The following is a 23,672-nucleotide window of genomic DNA, read 5'->3' as shown; positions in this document are numbered from 1 at the left end:
GCCAAAACTGCAAGCAGTTAGGTCATACAGCCACCTACTGCTGCAACAAGGCACGCTGCAGCAAGTGCGGAGGCAATCATGCTGAGACCGCTTGCAGTGAGGATACTGAAAAGTGTCTTTACTGCGAGGGAACTCGGCATGACCTTTCGGCGAGTCCCGCGTACAAACAGCGCGAGGAAAAATTAAGCGTTCCCTTAAGGAACGATCAAAGCGCTCTTTTGCAGAAATGCTTAAGAGGGCTGAGCCACCCTCGACAGGAAACATCTTTTCCTTTTTGCCAACCGATGAGGGTACATCTGACGATCCCGTCGAAGGGTGTTCTTATGCCTTGCCAGAGGGATCTAGGAAGAGGAGAATGCTCAACTCTCCTAATCTTTCTCGCAAAGGTCGTAAGATAACCCCTAGCGGAATGACCAATAAGACAACACAAAAAGGAAGCGGTGAAGAAAAACCGAAGCAAGTACCCCCCGGTTTAATTTCAAATCAAACCAGGAGTACCCACCGCTTCCTGGGGCACCAAAAACCCCTCGTGTACCCATTTTTCGATCAGAAGACATTAAAGAAACAGGGTTCATAAAATTCTCTGATATTGTGGACTGGATATTTAAAACATTCAACATACCAGATCCCCTTCAAAACATTCTTCTTGCCCTTCTCCCTACAGTGAAACCCTTTTTGAGGCAACTCACAGCAACTTGGCCCCTCATTTCAGCTATCGTATCTTTCGATGACTAATACGTCGAAAGAGATTAGGAATTTCGTCACTGTGTTACAATGAAACTGCAGAAGTATCATCCCCAAATTTGATTTATTTTCACATTTGATAAACACATACAATTGTGATGCGTTCGCGCTCTGTGAAACTTTTCTCAATTCAAATGACCAACTTAATTTCCACGATTTTAACATCATTCGTCGAGATCGAGACTCACACGGTGGAGGGGTACTTTTAGGGATCAAAAAGTGCTATTCTTTTTTCAGAATCGACCTCCCCTCGATCTCGAATATTGAAGTTGTTGCTATTCAAACAAATATGAATGGAAAAGACCTATGCCTTGTTTCGTTATATATTCCCCCATCCGCGCGGATTGAACAGAAGCAACTCCTTGATATAGCAGAATTGCTTCCCGCACCTCTTTTGATTTTGGGAGATTTTAACTCTCACTGTTCGCTATGGGGGTCGCTGTACGACGACAACCGATCTTCTCTAATTTGTAACTTGATCGACGACTCCAATATGACACTTTTGAATACTGGGGAAGCGACACGTGTACCTTATCCTCCAGCACGTGAAAGCGTGCTTGACCTATCCCTCTGCTCGACATCACTAGCGTTAGATTGCCAGTGGAAAGTAATCAACGATCCCCACGGTGGTGATCATCTTCCAATCGTTATATCAATTGCTAATGGTTCGACTCCCCCGAACCCAATCAATATTTCCTACGACCTTACACGTAATATTGATTGGAAGCGTTATGAGTCTATTATGGCGGAATCTATCGAGACTCACGAGGAACTTCCTCCGGAGAAAGAATACGCGTTCTTAGCTGGCTTGATAATCGACGCCGCGACTCAAGCTCAGACGAAACCGATACCCGGGGTAACGATTAGACAGCGCCCTCCCAACAAATGGTGGGACAAAGAGTGCTCTGAGCTGTACGCGCGAAGGTCCGCGGCGTATAAGGACTACCGGGAGTACGGTACTGTCAACCTGCTTCGAAAGTACGAGGCACTGGGCAGGCAGATGAAGAGCTTAGTAAAGGCGAAAAAACGCGGGTACTGGCGGCGGTTCGTAAACGCGTTGTCGAGGGAAACAGCGATGAGCACTCTTTGGGATACCGCCAGGCGCATGCGTAACCGTGACGTTTCGAATGAGAGTGAGGAGTATTCAGATCGCTGGATACTCGATTTTGCCAAAAAGGTCTGTCCGGACTCTGTACCGGAACAGAAAACCTTTCGCGACGCGTTTTTAGTAACTACGGAAGAGCCTCCATTTTCGATGTTGGAATTTTCAATGGCTCTCCTGTCGTTCAACAATAAGGCTCCAGGGTTAGATAGAATAGAATTCAACCTGTTGAAGAATCTACCCGACTCTGCAAAAAGACGCTTGCTGAATTTGTTCAACAAGTTTCTTGAGCTAAATATTGTTCCGCATGACTGGAGGGATACAATTCACAATTCATATAGGCCGATTGAGATGCTCTTTTGCCTCCGGAAATTAATGGGGAAAATGATCCTCTTACGGTTAGACAAATGGGTCGAAACAAACGGTTTACTTTCAGATACTCAATTTGGCTTTCGCCGGGGCAAAGGAACGAACGATTGCCTAGCGTTGCTTTCTACTGAAATTCAACTCGCATTTGCTCGAAAAGAGCAAATGGCTTCTGCGTTCTTGGATATTAAGGGGGCTTTTGACTCTGTCTCTGTAGAAGTTTTAAGCGCGAAACTTCATTCGCAGGGACTTTCACCAAATTTGAATAACTTTTTGCTCAATTTGTTGTCAGAAAAGCATATGTATTTCTCACATGGCAATTCGACAACTTCCCGAATTAGTTACATGGGCCTTCCCCAGGGCTCATGTTTAAGTCCTCTCTCATAAAATTTTTACGTCAATGACATCGATGAATGTCTTGCAAATTCATGCACGCTAAGGCAACTTGCAGACGATAGCGTTGTATCCATTACTGGTAGCGAGGCTAGCGATCTGCAAGGACCATTGCAAGATACCTTAGACAATTTGTCTGAATGGGCTCTTAAGCTGGGTATCGAATTCTCTCCGGAGAAAACTGAGTTGGTCGTTTTTTTCTAGGAAGCATAACCCAGCTCAGCTGCAGCTCCTACTAACGGGTAAAACGATCTCTCAGGTTTTAGTATCTGACACGAAAATGCCAACAGAGGATTAATTTTCTTCGTACGATTACCGGAACCTGGTGGGGTGCCCACCCAGGAGACCTTCTAAGGTTATACCAAACAACGATATTGTCAGTTATTGAGTACGGCTGTTTCTGCATCCGCTCCGCCGCGAACACGCACATTATAAAATTAGAGAGAGTACAATATCGTTGTTTGCGTATTGCCTTGGGTTGCATGCAGTCGACCCATACGATGAGTCTTGAAGTGTTAGCGGGTATTCTTCCGTTGAAACATCGTTTTTGGAATCTCTCTTACCGGTTGCTAATTCGATGCACAGTTATGAACCCATTAGTAATTGAAAATTTCGAGAGGTTGGTCGACCTTCAATCTCAATCCAGATTTATGACTTTATATTTTGACTATATGGCTCAAGATATTAATCCTTCTTCATACGATTCCTCCAATGTCGCACTTTTAGATACTTCTAATAATGCTATATTTTTCGACACCACCATGAAACAAGACATTTCTGGTATCCCGGATCAATTGCGGCCCCAAGAGATCCCTAAGATTTTTTCCAATAAGTTTAAACATGTTAGTTATGATAAAAGGTTTTACACTGACGGATCTAATCTAGATGAGTCCACTGGCTTCGGTGTTTTGCACGAAAATTTTACCGCCTCCTACAAACTCGATGCTCCTGCTTCCGTGTACGTCGCAGAACTTGCTGCCATTCAGTACTCTCTTGCGATCATCGAAACCCTACCTATAGACCACTACTTCATCTTCACAGACAGTCTCAGTGCCATTGAGGCTCTGCGATCAATGAAGCCTGTGGAGCACACCCCGTATTTCCTGGGGAAAATACGGCGGTTTTAAAGTGCTTTAACAGATAAAAATTACCGGGTTACCTTAGCGTGGGTCCCTTCTCAATGTTCCATTCCGGGCATTGAAAAGGCTGACGCTTTAGCTAAGGTGGGTGCTATTGATGGCGATATTTATAGTAGACCAATTGCTTATGATGAATTTTATAGCATTTTGCGTCAGAGAACACTCAACAGTTGGCAATCATCATGGAACTCAGATGAACTGGGACGGTGGCTACATTCCATTTTTCCTAAGGTATCGACGAAAGCATGGTTCAAGGGGTTGGATGTCGGTCGGGACTTCATTCGCGTGATGTCCAGACTTATGTCCAATCACTACACGTTAAACACGCATCTCTTTCGTATAGGGCTTGTAGACAGTAATCACTGCGTTTGTGGCGATGGCTACCATGACATCGAGCATGTTGTTTGGTCGTGTACCGAATACTGTGGTGTTAGGTCCGAGCTTATAGATTCCCTTCGGGCCCGAGGAAAACAACCGAACGTACCCGTTAGAGACAATCTGGGAAGCGGTGATCTCCAGTACATGACACAGCTATACTGCTTTCTGAAAAACGCCGACATTAAAATTTAAAATTTTCTTTGTCTATTTGTCAGATTAAGGATACAAATATGCTATGCTGAAGACACGGAAACGAAGAGCCCGCATCTATGCTTACACAAATATTCCAAAATAGTTTTAAGTCAAAATTGTATCTCCCCTCCTCTCACCTTAAATCCCCACTAGCTCGTAGTCAGCCGCGAGAATAAAAAAAAGGCCTCCCTCTTTTCCCTGCTAACGTAGAATTAATACGAATTGTACTTGGCTCAGTAAAACAGAAAATGTATCGTGCCGTGTCAAATAAACTAATTTTTAAACCAAGTGCTTCAGATTTTCATATTCAATCTCGAACACTTTTTTAATTCTATCACAGTGTTGTTTCAATTGTCATTTAATTGTTAATTGTTTAATTTATTGAATATCAGATGAATGAATAAGAAATTACTCAAACACAGGGCAACTTTATTCGGAGAAAATCGAAACAAAAAGAATAATTTGAATTTGTAAACAATAAAAATCAACGTTATTGGGACAAAAAAGATTCAATGTTAAGGTGTTCAAATTAAATAAAGAGTATCAAAATCAAAAAAAAAACCATTGTTTCGAAAAAAATACTTCTTTTATTTTGATCCTTAATTAACGAAATTCTTTATTTGAATAGGATTAGCTAATTTTTCCCAACATTAATTCTACCTATACCAATTAGATTAATTCTAATACACCATGGATTTGTATGTTTGAGTAACATCTTGGCAGGAAGGAACGCAAAATGGAACCTGAAACACAAGGAACAGTTTCGCTTGTTATCCGCGAACTTTTCAACTTCAGTGAAACTTTTCAACAGGGTTTACCCTCCAGTAAATAAGCACAGCCAAAAAAAAACTCAAATTGATCTCCTCGGAAACTTTGTGCTACTTTTCCGTTCCGACACGCAAGGCAACCCAAAAATGAAGCAAATTTTTTTTCCGAAATAATTATACTTCACCCTCGCAGAACAAACCACACAAACAAACAGTCACTTAAGCCGTTCCCTAAACCGAAAACGTCTCCATTAAAAGTATGCAGCACCATGTCGGTTACCATCGAGTGCGGTTTGGAAAATCTTTGTGGATGTTGATACATACAAACACATTTTTAATTAATGTTATTTTTTGGAGTGAGAAGGAAATCTGCTTATGTTTGAGACGGCTGTTGCCACACCCAGAAAAGGGTGAAAGTTATCGCTGTTACAGCTATTTCATATAATGACGTGCATTATGTGTGCATCGCCTTAACTGTTATGGCGCGGGTGTTAGCAAACAAAGGGAACTGCTGATGAAGCAATATTTACCTTGCACTATTAACCATACGCAAACTCGTGCATTAATTGCATTTATTATGAAACGACAACACCCTCAGTACATGTTATACGGTCAATTATAAAATTAATCATTCACCGAAGGTGAGAGGCGATATCGATTATTTATTTATTTATGGACGTCTTGATTCTTAAGCGATATCTTCTTATGGTAGTCATAATAATTGGAGGTTTTCCATCTCTCTTTTCGTGTTTTTCAGATGTGCAGTCTAGCATATTCTCATCACATCGTGACCAGCAAAAAGCGGTGATGGGTCACTTTCGCCATCAGCACCATCACCGAGATCATCGCTATCACTGCTATCGATCCAGGCCCAAAAGCAACTGGTCCGCGGCTCAGCTATGGCTAGCAACTGCCAGTCTCCTGCAGCTGGTGTTTCATCTCTCCGTCGGACATGCCCTCGAGCAGCAGCAAATTGTGGCGAGGAAATCTTCAGAGCTGGATACATCGACCGCTGTCTCGGTCACACTTCCGCCCTGTGAGTCGAGAGCCTTAGAGGAAATTCCACCCGACCCGTATTACGACGTTTCGGAAATCACCATCAATGCGGCGAAATCGTTTGCCGATTTTCTCGCCGCCAGGAAAATAGATACCAGCAAGGACGATCGGAAGCTAAATGTTGCCCGTGAAAAGGCCAACGAGCTGGCCACTTTGGTGCTGCAGGACGACGACGGCTTGCTGGCAGTCGGTATCGCTTCTCCTCGGTTGCCTCTAGCGGTAGTGCAATTTCGGGACAAAATCGACGCCGATCATGCCAACTTGGCGGACAGCAAAAACTTCCTCTCCACCTACTGGCGGGAGCTGGGAGTTGCCTGGAATCAAAGCAACGGTGCTCAGTTCTGGGGTGCACCGTTCCGCGACTGTGGCCCCCTCTACGGGCGGTGGCTGTGGCCGTTCAGCGTGACGGTGGAATCTCAAGGATACAAGTAAGAGAGTGTTACTTTGCTTAGTCGGATGGATTGACGATTTCGTTTTGTTTTTCGAACTACCGACAGAAATGTCAAACATATTGAAAATGTCTAGAATATCAAAATTTTAGATCCCCGAATATTGCTCAAAGGTGCATGCGAAATGAATTTAATCTCATTTGGTTTATTATCCTCTTATCCATAATCGGATAGAGTAGTCATAATTCCGTGAATTTCAATAGAGCGAACAAATTCATTTCTAACCAAAAAAAAAAAATATAAAAAAACCATCGACCGAGCAGAGGGATTCACAACGTTCGGAATGTTTCTTAGAACATCCAAAAACAGATCTAAAGTTGCTATGACATAATAGCAAACAAGCGCTAACCAACGAAATTCTTCCTAATTCCCTCGACACTGGTTTTTCAGATACCTCCGATTTACATCAGATAACCAAACTTGAATGTGGCAGCTGGGGCGAAATAAAAACAGCGCTTGCAAATAATCTTATCTTTCGGGGAAAGTGGTATAAATTATGACTGCTGTATTTAACATTCAACCAGAAAAGTTGCATCTTCCAAGCTACCAAGTGAATAAATTAAATGAGAAAGCTGGAGGGTGGTTTTTGGAGCAATTTTCAAGAACTATTTAAAAACATGGAAACTAATTGATTACTAGTTTCTTAACTCTAGTTGATGGCCTCAAAAACCCAGAAAAAAACAACACGCAGCAAAAAAACATACAATCGCTAGCAGTCAGCAGTTTCAGCAGCCTCACAAATAGATACAAAAGATGGAAAGTTTCATAACTAAGTAAGGAAGAGCTCATTTCCCGTTTACTTCCGTGCAAAGATAGCGTGGTTCCGTACGCCATAACCAGTGCTTTGTGTTTGCTGTCAGTGTGTTTTTTCTGTCTCGCTTTCTTTTTCACCGTTCACGAACACTCCACTGGCACCGAATGTCATTAGCATTGCGAAAATTTTGCTGCACACACATGTGAAAAACAATAACGGGCTTCATAATGTGCCTGTCAAAATAAAAGTGCAATTAAGATTGAATAATGACGAGAGAACTTATTTTGTGGCTGGAATTTTAAATATAGATATATCAACAACATTTCCATTATACTTTCTGTTATAATTGCACAAAAATAAACAAATATGCATTAAATATAATATCAGTGCAAATGCAAAGCATAACTCATCTAATAAAATTTATATACCTGAAGCGCCGAACAAATAATGAGAAGGAGATTCCAAGCCGCTATGAATATTCTCCTTTGTTTTAAGCTTGCAAATACACTCAAAAGGAATGTCAATAGGCAATTCATAATGTAATAAGAACTCTCCAAAAGGCAACCTCATTATTATGAAACAGTGGAAAATCAGAGCAAACCTTCTCTTATCAAAAGCGGCACTTGCACAAAAACAAATTGTTTTCCGTTTTCCACCCTTCGTTGCCGTTAGCTCCGCACACCATCAAAAGCTTCATAAGAATAAATTAAATTTCCTCATTGCTTTGCTCCACCGGTACGGCTGGCGCGGCGCGTCTCAACAGTCGTTCTCAAATGATTTTGTCTTTCATCTCGCCCGTAGGATTGTCGCTTCGGCATTCATAGCGGCTGACGTGGACCAATGCAACGACGCACTAGAGGCGATTTTCGGTCGGCGGCATTCCTGCGATCGGGAGTCCACCTTCTGCCTGATGTCGGACACCGCAGACGGGCCGAGCTCCGGCGGCCGAGGGAAGTATACCTGCGTGTGCCGGGATGGGTACTACATTCCAAACGAGTCCTTCCAGGGGTTTACCTCGGACAAAAACGACGCGAATGTGACGAATTTTAGGTAAGTATGCCCCGCTCAGGGTATTAGGGCAATTCTAGCAGGAGAAATGCCATTTTTGTCTCGATTATTCCTTATTGAAATGGAATTTTCGGCTAATATGTTGGATAAACTTTTTTTTCGTCAAGAGTAACTTTATTAAAATAGTGAAGATTGTAACTTGAAATCTATTTATCCAATTGAAGTACCGACAACGTATGAATTTTGGGAAATACTCAAAAAAAGATCGATGAAATAAAGAAATATATAAATATGCCAGGTTTTAGAGATTTAAAAATAAGAACTGTTATACTAAAACTAAGGGAAATTTATTGCAAATTCAAAATCAATCAACCAATCTTTTCTATGCTTCTCCTGCACAGATATAACAAGATTATCCGCGTTCAGAATCCACTGAATCTACTTGGGAAGAGACAGTCTTAACATCGTTTTCGAATACAGCCAGGTTTAGTTTACGCGGTTCTTGTACGCGAATTTTTTACGCGGATTTTTGTATCACCGCTATTTTTTACGAGGTTTACTCTACGCGGATTTTTTATTTAACTCATCGCGCATATCGCAATATCGCGTTAATTAAAAAAAATCGCTGATTTTCGAAATAACGCAGGTTGGGAATAAAAAACGTCTAAATGTTTCTTGAGTAAAAGACTTAGTCGAAAAAAACCCTCCGCTCTCCAAAAAATCCGGAATGACCGTCAAAGAGGACAATTTTAAATACTGGTCGTAGCGCGTCTCAGGTTTTCTGAAACCTTTCTTGGTGTTTTATTTCACACGGATTTTTGAATTGATGAGTTTTTTTTTTCACGCGGATTTTTGAATTGCACGTTTTTTTACGCGGAGTTTTGAATTAGCTTTTATTTCACGAGGTATGTCTCCATCGCGTAAAAAAATCTGACTGTATAAAGGCAATATATCGTCGCCATGTCACTCGGTCTTGGTCTGTTATCCTCCAATCTCTCCTAACACCTATTTCGCGGGCATCTTCGTCAACAGCACACATCCAACGAGGTCGGGGTTTACCTCGAAGTCGACGGCCTCTATCGGGATTTCTGCTAAATATAGTCTTCGCTGGTTGTTCTTCCGGCATTCAAGCTACATGCCCAGCCCACTGCAACCTGCCGTATTTGATCCGCTTGACTATATTCGCCGATTTCTACACCTGGTACATTTCATGGTTCATGCGTCCGCGCCAAACATCATTTTCTAGTTTGCCGCCCAGGATTAAACGCATTTCATTTTCTATCTTCGTTAGCAGCACCAAAATTTACAGAAATGGTCCAAAAGCTATAATTTCTCATTTTTTCAGTTTGAACTCTATGGCAAAACCTGTGCTAGTCAATGCTATCTAGCACTTTGCCTAAGACATAACACCAGTCAAGTGCAATTCCAGGAAACTACTATCATTTTAATTGTCCATTTTTAATCTGGCTGAAACTGTCTATCCGTGACAGCAAGTTTTGAACTAATTCGGCTCTAATTCTCATGTATTGCACAGCTCTCCCTGCTCCCCTATCGCCTATTTTGACTAGATGTATGGATTCTGATATCAAGATAGTCGATATCACATGATATCCGGTATAGTGTGAACAAGGCATATATATCCGCAAATTATTTTTTTTTGATCTGAGTGTATAATAATAATGATAAAAAATTGTTTGGAGCCAAAACGGTCTGTTTGATCGGCCTAGTGTAAATAATAATTTTGTTCTTACAAAAAAAACCTTGCAGGTTTTTGGAATTATTTATTTTTGATAATATATTTGAAGTGGGTTCAAAGAAAAAAATATTCTACTGTGTATATTCTTTCTGAAAGTACAAAATTACTATTTACAATATTGTCAAAGACATCATACCATTTAAACAAACCGTATGAAAGTTTTTTTTTTCCTTTTCAGAAAATTCTAACGATTTTGTTGCTCCTTTTTATGTTCGTACAGCGAGCATTTTTAGCTAATCTTTCGAAGTTAAATAAAATAGAGAGAAAAAAATAAAAAGTTAGCTTTTTGTGATAACTAATTTTATTTTTTTCTTGATTAGGCCGATACAAATTTCATGCAGGTTAAAAACGTTGTAACTGGCACACAATTTTTTATGAAAAGTATTACTCTTTTTTAATCTCAGAGTTATTCATTTTTTTGCCCTCCCCTGAGCTAACTTTGATAACCGTGGACATATAAACTATTCAAAATTTGTATCAGCCTTATTTTTCTAAAAAAAAAATTTTAACGGTGTATTTTTTTCGGAAAGACAAAATTATGATTTACAACTTTGCCGAAGATGTCACATCGATCAAACAAACGTAGGACTGCGGTATTCTTATATTCCATCAAAAAAAAATTGTAGACGGAATGGTGAAACGTTGAAATGATATAAACAATGATTCATACTAAAATAATACAGTTAGGTCGCTTTTTACGGTTTTTTTACGCGGGTTGGTTATCGATATCGACCACATTTCAATCACGTTTGCCGTTTTAGGCCACGAGTGATCATATATCAGTTTTCAAAAAAAAAATCACAATTAATATTGAATTTTAGTCTCTAGATTGGCCACCATCATATTCAAACGAGGTTTTAACGTTTTAGGACGGTTTTCTTTGGTATATTTGCAACTCAAAAAAGTCGTTTTTTACGCGGGCCCATACATATTTGGAACGCATCCCCCGCGTAAAAAACGACCTTAGTTTATATGAAACTCTTTCATATTAGCGCCTCCACTTCATACATATTTGAATTAGAAAAAATAATGCTCGCAGCTTTACTGTCAAGCAGGTTTGTCTTTTCTACTCGGAGAAACACTACCGTGTAGGAGATTATCTTTCAGTGCGCAAACAACTACTCTCACACTGGTGAGCAAAGCGACGCACCTTTATTGAAGAGAGCAGCAAATCGTGTGTATCAGAGGAGCTTGCAAAAAAAACACCGCTGTGGAATCTGAAATATATCTCAAAAGATATGATAAACTGGTGTGATCTTTCTCACACGAAAGAACAATATGCTCAATAGTTACACAACAAAGCTTTACTGTGTGTCTGTTCTAGTGAATTTCTTTATTCCACTGCGTCAGGGTAAATCTGCCGAGGAATAAAGAAACGATATTGCGATTCACGACGCAAGTAATAAAGAGATTTAGTTTAATTAAGTGCATCTTGAGGGAATTGTGAATGTGACGCGGTGTTGGTAGGAGGAACTAGATTTCGATAAGACTCCTTCCTCCTCTTAACACAGTAAAGGGCCATCCACATTCCAAGTGGACAGATTTTAAACGATTTTGACCCCCCCCTCAAACTGGCCAGAGAGGAACGTTAGGTGTAGTCTCATTCCAGGGAATTGAAATTTGGCGATATTTGTAAGACAGAGAGAGGTTCGGTATATTAGAGAAGTAAGCTTGAAAAGGAAAGGTTACACCTCAAACAAGCACGAATATAAATAATAAGCGTTTCACTTACTTCAATAGTGATACTGCCAATAAAATAAAGTGCGGAGTAAAGAAAACACCTGGGCAATATCACAATAGATCAAATGTCTCTGAACGCAGTGATAAGTCCACACAGAGAAAAAAAGAGATGCCAGATTACTGTTTACGAACTAAGCACGTGCGGTGGTGGGTTAAAACTGACAAATTTTACGGTGCGCTTCAGGTAAATTGCCAAGTCAATACTGGGTCAAAATCATGCAAATAAAGCAGTTAGGTTAGCTCCAGGTCAAAACAAGGTTTTTTCCCTTGTAGGAGCTTATGACCACTGCTACCATTAGTTATATATATATATATATATATATATATATATATATATATATATATATATATATATATATATATATATATATATATATATATATATATATATATATATATATATATATATATATATATATATATAATATATATATATATATATATATATATATATATATATATATATATATATATATATATATATATATATATATATATATATATATATATATATATATATATATATATATATATATATATATATATATATATATATATATATATATATATATATATATATTGTATATTTAATAATTTTAATTATTAAATTTAAAATTAGTAATTTTAATAGTTAGGATTTGTTTGCTTTCGCAATTAGGACTTATCGTTCGTAGGGATTTAAACCTACTTGTCAGAGAAGGGGAAGTAAACTTATAACTAACTTAATTACTAACTTATTGGCTACAAAGAGAGCTTATCGTAGCAATTGAGGATTGCAACGATTTTTGTCAAAAATTGTTAATAATTTTATTTGACATAGCTTCTAATGGTTCAACACCAGTAAGTCTATGTAATTCGAGTGTACCAAACCAAGGAGGACGCTTCAAAATCATTTTCAGAATTTTATTCTGAATCAGATCGGTACAGCATAAAGCATTGCTGGTCTAAAAATTTGTTTGTAAATCAAAAGTTTGTTCTTTAAACAAAGTTTAGAATTCCTGTTATATTTGATGCACTTGGCTTGTATACTCTCAATGTGCTCTTTGAAAATAAGTTTTTACGAAACTAACAAAAAAATCCAGCTACCCGTCACGCATGTTTGCTCTTCGAATTCTATCGAACTGATCTCAGCAGTGTGCACCGCGGCGTACTTTTTCTAGAGCGGTCGCTACTCTTGTTTGGCTCAGCTGTGGTGTAAGCAGCAAGTATGTTAGTTGTTCGCATACTGGACAAGAAGTAAACGGTGATATTCACTCTGCTCTTCTCACATACTGAGGAGCATATCAAGCATTAGGGTTTGCAATATTCCCGGGAATTGATTTCCCGGGAAACGGGAATGAAAAATCTCATTTCCCGGGGATTCCCGGGAATCGGGAATGGAAAAAATGGCTTAGCAAAAATGAGATTTCAAATAAAGTTTATTAATAAAAAGTATCAAAAAATCGTTTACAGTTTCATTATCAATTCGCATGAAAGACGAATCACAAAACAAAACTCATTCAAGTTTTCATCAGAATCTCTTTGCAATTTTTTCATATTTCATATATCATCAAATATATATGCTATTTACACGATGCGAATAATTTTCAAAAAATAAACTGCATAATACATCTAGTTCTCATTGGTATAATAAACCGTTTTGGAATTGGTATCACCATTGATTGATTAGAAAGTAGTATTCCATGTAAGAATTTTGATTGTTCAACTAGAACGTTATTTGGCCTTTCGGTAGTTTTCTTTGAATGATCGAAACAAACTGGAAGGAAATGATAGAATAATAAATAATCATTTCAATACGACTCTAAATAAGTTAGTTTAAGAGCATTTGAATGTCTACGTAATTAACCTCAACGATGATTTTTCGTGTGAAATCGTGGTCACGACCCAAAATACGCTAACTGAGTTCCATCAAATTAATAATTTCTGGTCTCATTGACTAACGGCACGGGTTTCAAATTTTCTTTATCAATTTAATTTAATTTTCATTATTGAGCGTCATTTCAAGTAAATATTTACTTCATATAATGCCCACTTTGTTGCTATACACTTTGACGACAGTAGTTTCGTGTTTTGATAGTATATTAAGTTTTATTGCAAAATTGTGTGGGAAACTATATTAAATCTTGCGAAATTTTTTTGGAGGCCCCGGGAATCCCGGGAATAAATATTTCTGTTCCCGGGATTCGGGAATCCCGGGAAAAGGTAGTTCCCGGGAAATCGTTCCCGGGATTGCGGACCCTACCAAGCATGCTGTCAAGACGAACATTAATTTAGCAAGGTCGGTATATTTTCCTTTTTCAGCAGTCTAAACAGCAGACTAAACAAAACTTTTTGAAACTGGAAACCAGAACGATTCAAGCGGAAATTCTCAGATTGGAAATTGTTTTATAATTAACGGACAAAACTCATGCTAGTATATAACGATAACCGACGATAATTTTATTACTTCTAACTTCCAAGTTGTTAGAGCATTTCAAAATACATTGATATTTCTCATAATAGAGACAAGTTTGCTTGATTAAGCATCATTTTGGATTACCATTTACCGACGACACGGGATAATTTTAGTTCTCTCGTTATTCTGACACTACCAGCTGCGGGTCGAGCAGGTTTGCAGTAAAAGTCAACCGTCCTCTCGCTGCAGTAATGGGTCATACATTGAAGACTAAATTTCTGCAATCCGGAGCTTTTATTACGTAACTACTGAGAGTTCCGGTTGGCGTGGCGTGCACCTTGGAGTCAGTAAAACAACAACAACAAATCGTTCACAGAGTCAGATCGGATGTATATTTTACTGATTGCTTGCTCGGTATGATTTAGATCACCCATGTTATTTATCAATTTCTCAATGGGGTTTCTCAATCAATTGATTGTTTGTTACAAAAACTCAACCGTGGAAGATTTTCTGATCGATTGATGCCAAAACCTCTATATTCTGATGAGAAGTGACTGATCAATGAACGGTCAAACCCTGACCACTTTTTTCATGGTTGAATTACTAGATTTTCAATTCCAGGCCCCCATCCCAGTCAACCACAAATCGTTTATCAATGTATGAAAATTATCGCAAATATATCTTGACGAAGTCGAAATCGTATACCACGCTTATTATTATCGCATATATTATGGAGTCAAATCACATTCAATCGGAAATTATCGTATATAAATACGTATATCAATATATTGCATACCATTATTCCTCAGTACGTATATCGCCTCCAAAATAGTACGCTTATACTGTTTTTGTGCATCAAATGCGAGTTTGTATGATATATATGAGTGCGGATATTGGAATCGAAACATTATTATACGTATGAAAATATTGACTGGGATCTTCCAAACGTAAGTCCAACGTCATGAATAGCGCAAAATGACACCTTTAGTCTATAGGATTACCTGAGTGAGGTATCCGCCAATTCAAAAAATGCAGTTAAAAAAATATTGAATTCGGAGATTGCTATAAATTGCTCAATATAAAAACACAAATGTTTGATTTCAAAAGGACGTCTGGAATTGATTTTCACTTTTTGGGCATCATATCGCTTCCAGAAATACTCATGCTAGTTAGTATTCGGCCATTTTTGACTTCTTCTGGAAATCGGAAGTAACCATATTGAATTTCAAAGTACACTAAGATCGCTTTTACGCGGTTTTTTTTACGCGGCTTTTTTACGCGGATTCCGGAAGTTACGTGGTTTTTTTTACGCGGATTCCGGAAGTTACGTGGTTTTTTTTACGCGGATTTCGGAATTTACGCGTTTTTTTAGGCGGATTCCGGAATTTACGCGGTTCTTTTTACGCAGATTCCGGAATTTACGCGGTATTTTTTTTAAGCGGATCTCGGTTTCCCTTCACTCGGAATGCAGAATTAACACTGTTTTTTTTACGCGGATTTCGGAATTTACGCGGTTTTTTTATGCGGATTCCGGAATTTACGCGGTTTTTTTTACGCGGATTCCGGAATTTACGCGGTTTTATTTACGCGGCATGTATCCCCCGCGTAAAAAACGACTTTAGTGTAGATTTCCGGACTCTGTCCATCATTCTGGTTCCAGTGCGTTGAATGTAGGGTAAGACGGGACAAAAATCAAAACTACACGATTTTGTCGATAAAACATGTTGATGTTACAAGGAAAGTTGTTCGTTACCTTCAGAGCTACTAAATGCATAAAAATCTTATGTGATACACTAAATTACAAAACTGTCCCAAACGCCAACGCACTTATTCTATACCAGAAACCGTTAATCTCTTTGTAAAAGTTGTATATTGTAACGAAAACTGCGGTTTCTATGTTTTACTTACTTTTACATAATTGCTAAAGTGACTTATGCGCAATTATAACAAAAAAAAAGATTTTTTTGGTATTCTTGTAATTCGTGTAATGTAATAATATTCGTGTAATTTTTATTATTTTTTGAATATTTATTTGCCAGAGTAACAAACAATTTAAAATTCTTCATGACCCATATTATATTATCAAGTCAAGTTTTGGGTCATCTTTAGACGAATTGGAATAGTTGTTCGAAACGGTAGCAGCAAATACTAATTGTTTTGGGGAATTATTTTCAACGAGCTCTGCAACTCGCCGTTTTTTAATTCTGGTTGAGCAGCTTTCAAGAAGTTTCTGAGGACGCTCACGAGAAGAAATGTGGCTGTATTCATAATTATTATACTCACCGAATCGAGGAAGAGCAAGCGGTGACTGCAACAAAATTTCATGCTTTTTCATAAAATACTTTTTTATTCTATTGCATTTCTCCCATTTCGAATTCAATTTCAGACAATACACAGCAGAAAACTTGTGCGAATTTTCATAAACATGCTCAACTGTGTCTTCTGGTGAAGACAATATTGAAATAAACATGATGTTCTTTTGCTTGCATTGCAGTTAAACCAGTTTTCAAACATCTGCCGCTTCACGAGAGATCGGCATTGACATACGAAAAATAAAAAATCTCTCAGAGTTTCAGGAAGTTGCAGCTAATTTTTATATATTTTGTAGAGGACACTTCAAGCAAACTTTTGATGTATGTTTTAGAGAGGAACTCGGTGGAACTTTTTTTAAAACGCTAACGAAGTTTGAGTTCGCGTTTTTTTAGGGATTAATACCTTCACTAACTCATGATACCGATTAATCATACACGCAATCGACACCAAGTCTCTCTATCAATGAAATATATTGCACAAACCTTGATTGTTACTTTTCATTTTGTGTTATTGGAATACACGAAGTAATTAAGTTTTACCACCGTTAAGAAAACGCGCGACAATTTAGCACGAAATGTGAAACTAATGATTGCTCTGGACGCTAACGCTTGCTATGCTTGTATTAGTATTTGTGATGCTTCCCAAAGCTCACCAATACTTGTTCACAACCCAAGAGATATCTGTGAGCACTTCTGGGTACTTGGTGCATCCAAATGAAAAAGAAAGAAAAACGATTTTTGTCTATGGCTCAACGCACTGTGCGGCGTCTGGAGATGATTTCAGCTAATTTGGTCTGTTTTCCAAACACCGCATGTCACTATCTTGAAATTCAGAATGGCATCCGGGGCCGATTTCCTGTCCCTAGACAGCATTCCGGTTTTGATGACACCCAGACCTTGTTTTCAGCACTTATTAGTCAAAATCTGCGTTTGGAACATAAACATTTTTCAATAGTACAATCTACGTTGAAAATTGAAATTTTTTACATTATGATGGACACGTAACCGATTTTCCAATCAATTGCTTCGCAAATGAAGTAAATCCGTTGAAAACTAACTGAGTTACCATATAAGCTTTAGAAATTAGACATAAATATTGCAAATTTCGAACTTTCATTTTACATCCTCCCTTTGAAGCTTGTCGAAGAACGTAATGCTACGTCAAAAGTAAACATATCGGAGTGCTATGTTTTTACAAGGATTAGTCTTATCTTCCTTCTAAAAAATCTCCAAATGAATTGTTTGTCATTTACGAAACAACACGTAATAACTAGATATTTCCAGGCCGATGTTATACAGAAGGCGATGCGCCGCGATACGCATCATTTATCATGTTGATATTATTCCTCACATGCATGTTGATATTATTCCTCACATGAGAAATGTCGCATATCGCCTTCTGTATAACATTAGCCTCACTAACATTTGAAAAGGGTCAAAAAATAGCTAGGACGAATCGTTCAAAAACAGTGAAAATATGATGCAAAAAATGACAGCTGCGTAAGCGAAAAATAAGCTAACTGAAAAAAATATGATACAAACTTGGAAAAATATACCGCATCCAGACGGGACTTGAACCCCGAATCTCTCTTACAGGGAGATTGCAGGTTCAAGTCCCGGTTGGATGCGGTCTATTTTTCCAAGTTAGTATCATATTTTTCAGTTCGCTTATTTTACGCTTCCCCAGCTGCACACACTGTATGCTTTTAACGATTTTGCATGTTAACGGGTTAAAATAATGCTACCTGCCAAAGTTTACAAAGTTACATCCCGTATCGGAACTTGATTTTCTGTTTATTTTACACAGACTTCGCAGCCAACTGTTTAATGTACAGGACAATTGCGGGGCTAGCGCTACGATCCTACTAACACCAACAGTCTCTCCCGAGCCGGGACTCGAACCTACGACGACTGGCTTGTTAGGCCAGAATCGTACCTCAAAACCAGCTGGAAGGTCAAATTAAATACGCATTTCCGAAAAGTTACTATTGATAGAAGACATAATTTTTGATAAAAATCAACTTCGATGCAAAACAGTCGAGACAGACCGATTTGAGCAATTTTAGCTGAAAATACTCTTGCTTTACGACTAGGAATAAGCTATAAATAAGCCGTTTTTATAGAGAGCAAAAAGTGGATCCAACATCCGCAACTGCTCGAAGTTAATTTTCGCATACAATAGCGCTTTAGATTTGATAGATAGAGCTGCGTTTTTTTAATAAACCCTAAATCATAAATCAACTCTCGCTTCTCTCTCTCTCACGCATCGTTTCAGCTGCATTCCATGCCCGAGTGCGTGCGAATGCAATTCTGCCGGAAGCTGCAACCGGCCAGACGAAGACTTCAGCACGGAAACGCTGATGAAAGCCACCATTGGTGCTATTTTGGGAGCATGTATGCTTTGTTGTTTAGTGTTAGCGTTAATTGTCTTCCGTCAACGAAAATGCAAGGTAGTGTGCCGTTCTATGTGATAATAGAGTCGAAAGCTATTTGTTTTATTTATTTCTGTATTCTCTCTTTCCCTCTTTTCTATTACAGACCATTGCGACGGGGATGTGGACCATTTTAGAGACAATTTTATTCGGAATTTTACTTTTGTATTTTGCGGTAAGTATATTTGCGCCAGGTCATAATTGATAACAAGAATTTTGCTGCCAGCAATCTAAATGATTTCAATCACGAAGGGTTAAATTGCCATAAAAAAACTCCAGTGAGGTAGTTTGGGTTTTGAAACAATAAATAAACACAAAGGAGTATATCACAACTTTTGAGCTATGCAGTTGCACGCGGGAAACAAAACAAAAATTCCGCCAAACTATTATTTTTAATCAAAACTTTTACTGTAACGATAAACTTTGTTCAAACAACTGGAAAAATTCACTGCATTCCTGCTGTACCTGGTTTCGCTCGGTTTAGCAGAATAGCGACATATTTTTCCACAGTACATCCTGCTTATTAATTTTTTAACGTTACCTGAGTTTTACTTTTCTCGTTGAGGAAAAAGTTGAATTAGTGACACAAAGAAATATGGATAACAAAGCTGTACAAATCAACAATTATACCATCAATTAAAATGTCTCACTTCCCTAATCGGAAAGTCAATAAATAACCTAGCCCTGCTCGGCAAAAACAATCCAACTGTACACGTTTAGCAAACTCTGGCCATATGGAAAACCACCGGATGAGAAGGCGTCGACGCAATAAAACAAATGCAAGATTATCAACCTTTATCCGATTTTCGTGGGTTCAGGCCGGGACAGATGGCCGGCGAACTCCCCCGTTAGTAGGTAGTGGCACTTGAATCGATGGTCAATTTTTCGTCTTTTTTTATTCGCTTCGGAATCTGGTAAACCGCCACCGAGAATATTGATAAGATCTTACTCTGGTTTCGGTTCGCAGCAGCAGACAGCCGGAATACGTCAGCACTTGGCATACTAAATCTGGGTTGCGCTGGAGTTGGGCAAACTGGCAGCGTGAAAAATTGATAAGATCTAATGGAAGAGAATTGCCCCCAAAAAGCTCCCGTTTGCCATTCTTAACGAGTCAGACTTCCTAATTTTGGCCCCACACTATGCTGATATTATACTCGGCAGCATACTGTACCGTACATCTGTTCCTGTGACGGACAATTAAAGCAGTAATTGGTTTAATTAATTATTCAGTGCTTTCTATTCTGGGCGCCACTTGACTTGGCCCCCTCCGACCCGCCAGCCCATCCCTCATTTGGGATGCTAGACACACTCGCTAGTGCCATTTTCAGCTGTAGCGCCTAAAATCGTCCGAAAGCTTAGATAACACGCAGCAGCTCGAGAAGCAATATAAAAGGGAGCGCCAAGTCAAGGTTTGATCGATAAGCTGCCACTTCCAACCGGGGCGGTTTACGTTCCAGATGGGTTTACTGATTTGTTCCCGGCGGCTATCGCATGTATGCAATTAACGTCAATTTCGTTATGAATGGGAAAGTGCGGTTTTCATTCAAGTGGGTGGGGTGCACAGAATTGGTTAATCGGTTAGTTGGGGCCAGCCGTAACCTCCTACTGTCTTGCCATATGTTTGAAGGGCAGTACATAATTGAGCGAATTTATTGGGTTAATTTAGATGCAAAGGTTGAGACACCGCTTACCTCAAATGTTCTACTCCCAGTTCAATAGACGCGCGCTATTGTACGGCATGTCCATCGAGAAAAAATTCTAAGAAAATTCTAAGATCTAAGAAAAAAACAATTGAAAAATTCGAAACAAAGATTTGTAATTGCATGGATAAAAACATATATTATTAAAAAAATCTATATATATTTACACGTCACAGAAGATTATTAGACTTAAACTCTATCAATTCTTAAAAGACATTGAATAAACATTACATTGTCCACAACATCGTCACCAACATATCATGACAATGACAAGCATCGACACGTTTGACTGACAGCTGAAATCGTCCGTCACTTTCTCTAAGCCTTCCCAGACGCAATATTTGCTGCTTCCATTAATCTGCGGTGGCACACTGCTCGAATTTTTGACAACATTGAGGCATTCTGGGGAACCAAAGTTCGTGGTCATATGTATGCTTGTACCTTGCTCGTACATACATAAACCAATCCGAATCAACCCGTATTGCTGTCCATCGCAGCGGATTGTTGTTGAACCATCATTAAATCGATTCCACCTCGCTATTGTATGATTATGGGTAAATATTAGCATTCAATTGTTACTACCTTCTGGTGGGTGCGGCAGTAGAACTGTAGGTGAAATACCATCAACAGAGGTGAGATACCAGAGACTGAAGGGGAATGGAACTGAGCTTGAGTAAATATTATGATGGCAAAAGCAACATGTTAATAGGATTATGTTGTTCAACTAATGAATACAAGCTATGTTTTTTTACTCGCAGGCTAATGGAAATTGGTTTCGGAAATAGCAAAACATCCCCATCAGTAATGAGCAGCTGTAACAATCGAATTAAATTAAATTGTGTCTATGTCTCAGCCATTCAGAAAACAACAAACGGGAAGTGACGAATATTTCATTCAATTTGTACGATGAAAAACAGCACAACGTTTACTGGAGACTGTCTCTATCAGTATCGTTGTGTTTTATATAGCAGACCCCGTAAATCTCAATAGGTTCGAAATCTCAATAGGAATATCTTCGCTAAATTAATCATTCAAGCGAGGCACACATTCCATTACTTACACATTATAAGTAACTAAGCATCTCAGGAGCAGCTCCAACTGCCCCGGTAAATTGTATGCTAACATACGATTGCATTAAATTTATGGTGAACACATTCTTTCGCGCAATATTGCACTCCCTGTTCCACTTTCCGGCAATCGCAATTTGCAACAGAAAGCTAGAGTATTGTCAGAAATGGACCTCATCGGAAAATACGATATCGCTCCCCGGTTCGCTATTTTCCGCCTCCAAGTAACCGAGTCCGATGACGCAAGTAGACCCATCTCAGGCACGAAAATAGCAACCAAACCCCCACATCCCAGCGGAGCCATTGACCCCACTTCATCCGTTTGTTTCTAACGCTTCCCCGTCTTCCGGTGCGCCTCCTAGCGACGCAACTGCTGCCGGTTATGTCATAAACAAGCTTGCAAAGCACACACTTTTACACGCTAACACAGAACAATTTATGATAGAAACCATAAACGGTCAAAGGACATCGTCCACCAAAGAGCTGAAGAATTGAAATCGTACTGCGGGGCGAATAAGTATGCTCCAAATGGCACGAATTTTGGCAGCAAAACGTTTTTCCTAGGTCGCTGCTATCTACGCGTCCCCAAGCAACGCTCGAGCTCACGGGAAGAGAAACAGCCTCTAATGATTTCCGGATATTTAATCCCCTAATTATCGAATACAGCCAACGTAGACCCGGCGGCAAAGTTTGATTTATGGTTTGTTTATCGCCGTACATCGCAATTTACCGAACGCTTTCCGGTGTGGTTTGCGTTGCGATGCTGGGCTCATGTGCCTACCGCATACCAGGACCGGCGGGCGGTATTTCGGAAGGATAGTGGGAGCACTCGAAAACAAGTTTTATTATCTTGTTTGGTTAATATTTTGTAAGCAATAATGAATCATACTAAAAACTTTTTCTGTTCACTTAGGATTAAACTATAATGTAGAACATACAGAGAAATCTAACTTTATTGGGGCTCCTTTTTGAGTTTATCTCTATTGTACCCTGTAGTTGCGTTATGGTAAAAGGAATTTCGGCTTAAGGACGATGACCAACCAATTGTGCTTATAAATATTGCTCTTTGCTAGTTCGTTATCTTTTCATCTATTTTTTGCCATGAATACCGATAGTTAGAACTTTGGTTATTGCTTTGAAATAAAAGAAAGGTTTTTTTTCTCTTTATAGTTTAATAAATAACTATTACTCAAACCTGCTTCCTAAAGACTTACTCACGATAAAAAGAAGTTTTACTGACAATCATTATTTATAAACAAGAAGGTGTATCATGATCGGAACAATTAGGACTATTTTCATGTTTCATTAATTCAATATTAAGATATCGTATGAAATCATTAATTAATTACGTTTATCGAAATCTAAACTAAAGAGAAATCACATCGCAAAAAAAACACTCATTGTCATTGAAACTATTCCGTTTAGGGGTTACATTTTGGTGAAATCATATTGTTATTTCTTTTAACAACAGCAAAATTTAAAAGTGCTTAATAAATGTATCTTAAAATTAGGAAAATAAAGCTTTTTTCATTCACATTATCTGTTGGCAAAAGTACAGATGCAACATTTCTTACGTTTCATCAGTGAAGTTAAATTTCAGTTATTTTTAAATCCACTATCTCTTGGTATCTAATTATCCGAACAATTTGCAAACTGCAACGCAACAGGAATTGATTCGAAGAATGCCGCTTGTATATAACATTTTTGCCATTAACATTTTCTGATTTTCATCAGGAGAAGTTGTATGATAATACCGGTAACTTTTAAAAATAACCTTTCGTTAAATAATGAAGCAATCGCGCATATAAAAAATTATTCCGATTATAGTACATTTTCGAACTGTTACGATCATGATATTTTTTCATGGATATAATCAATGATTTTTACGTCGGAAAATTGCAATGGAACGTCCTGCTTTTGCT

The 23,672-nt window shown here is 38.6% G+C and overlaps 1 protein-coding gene across 7 annotated transcripts in view; it reads left to right on the top strand.

Annotated features, from left to right (window-relative positions):
• LOC129731847 (probable G-protein coupled receptor 158) overlaps window positions 1-23,672 on the top strand; it is a 138,923-nt gene that overhangs the window by 81,659 nt on the left and 33,592 nt on the right. For all 7 annotated transcript variants that reach the window (XM_055692191.1, XM_055692190.1, XM_055692194.1 and 4 more), the window contains 4 exons: window positions 5,839-6,565; window positions 8,142-8,390; window positions 18,827-19,001; window positions 19,090-19,158. In XM_055692191.1, coding sequence (XP_055548166.1) covers window positions 5,889-6,565; window positions 8,142-8,390; window positions 18,827-19,001; window positions 19,090-19,158 — 1,170 coding nt within the window. In that variant the 5' untranslated portion in view covers window positions 5,839-5,888. The remainder of the gene's footprint in view (window positions 1-5,838; window positions 6,566-8,141; window positions 8,391-18,826; window positions 19,002-19,089; window positions 19,159-23,672) is intronic.

Source organism: Wyeomyia smithii, chromosome 3 (genome assembly GCF_029784165.1).
Source record: "Wyeomyia smithii strain HCP4-BCI-WySm-NY-G18 chromosome 3, ASM2978416v1, whole genome shotgun sequence".
NCBI classification, from domain to species: Eukaryota; Metazoa; Arthropoda; class Insecta; order Diptera; family Culicidae; genus Wyeomyia; species Wyeomyia smithii.
This window is presented reverse-complemented; position numbering and strand designations above follow the sequence as displayed.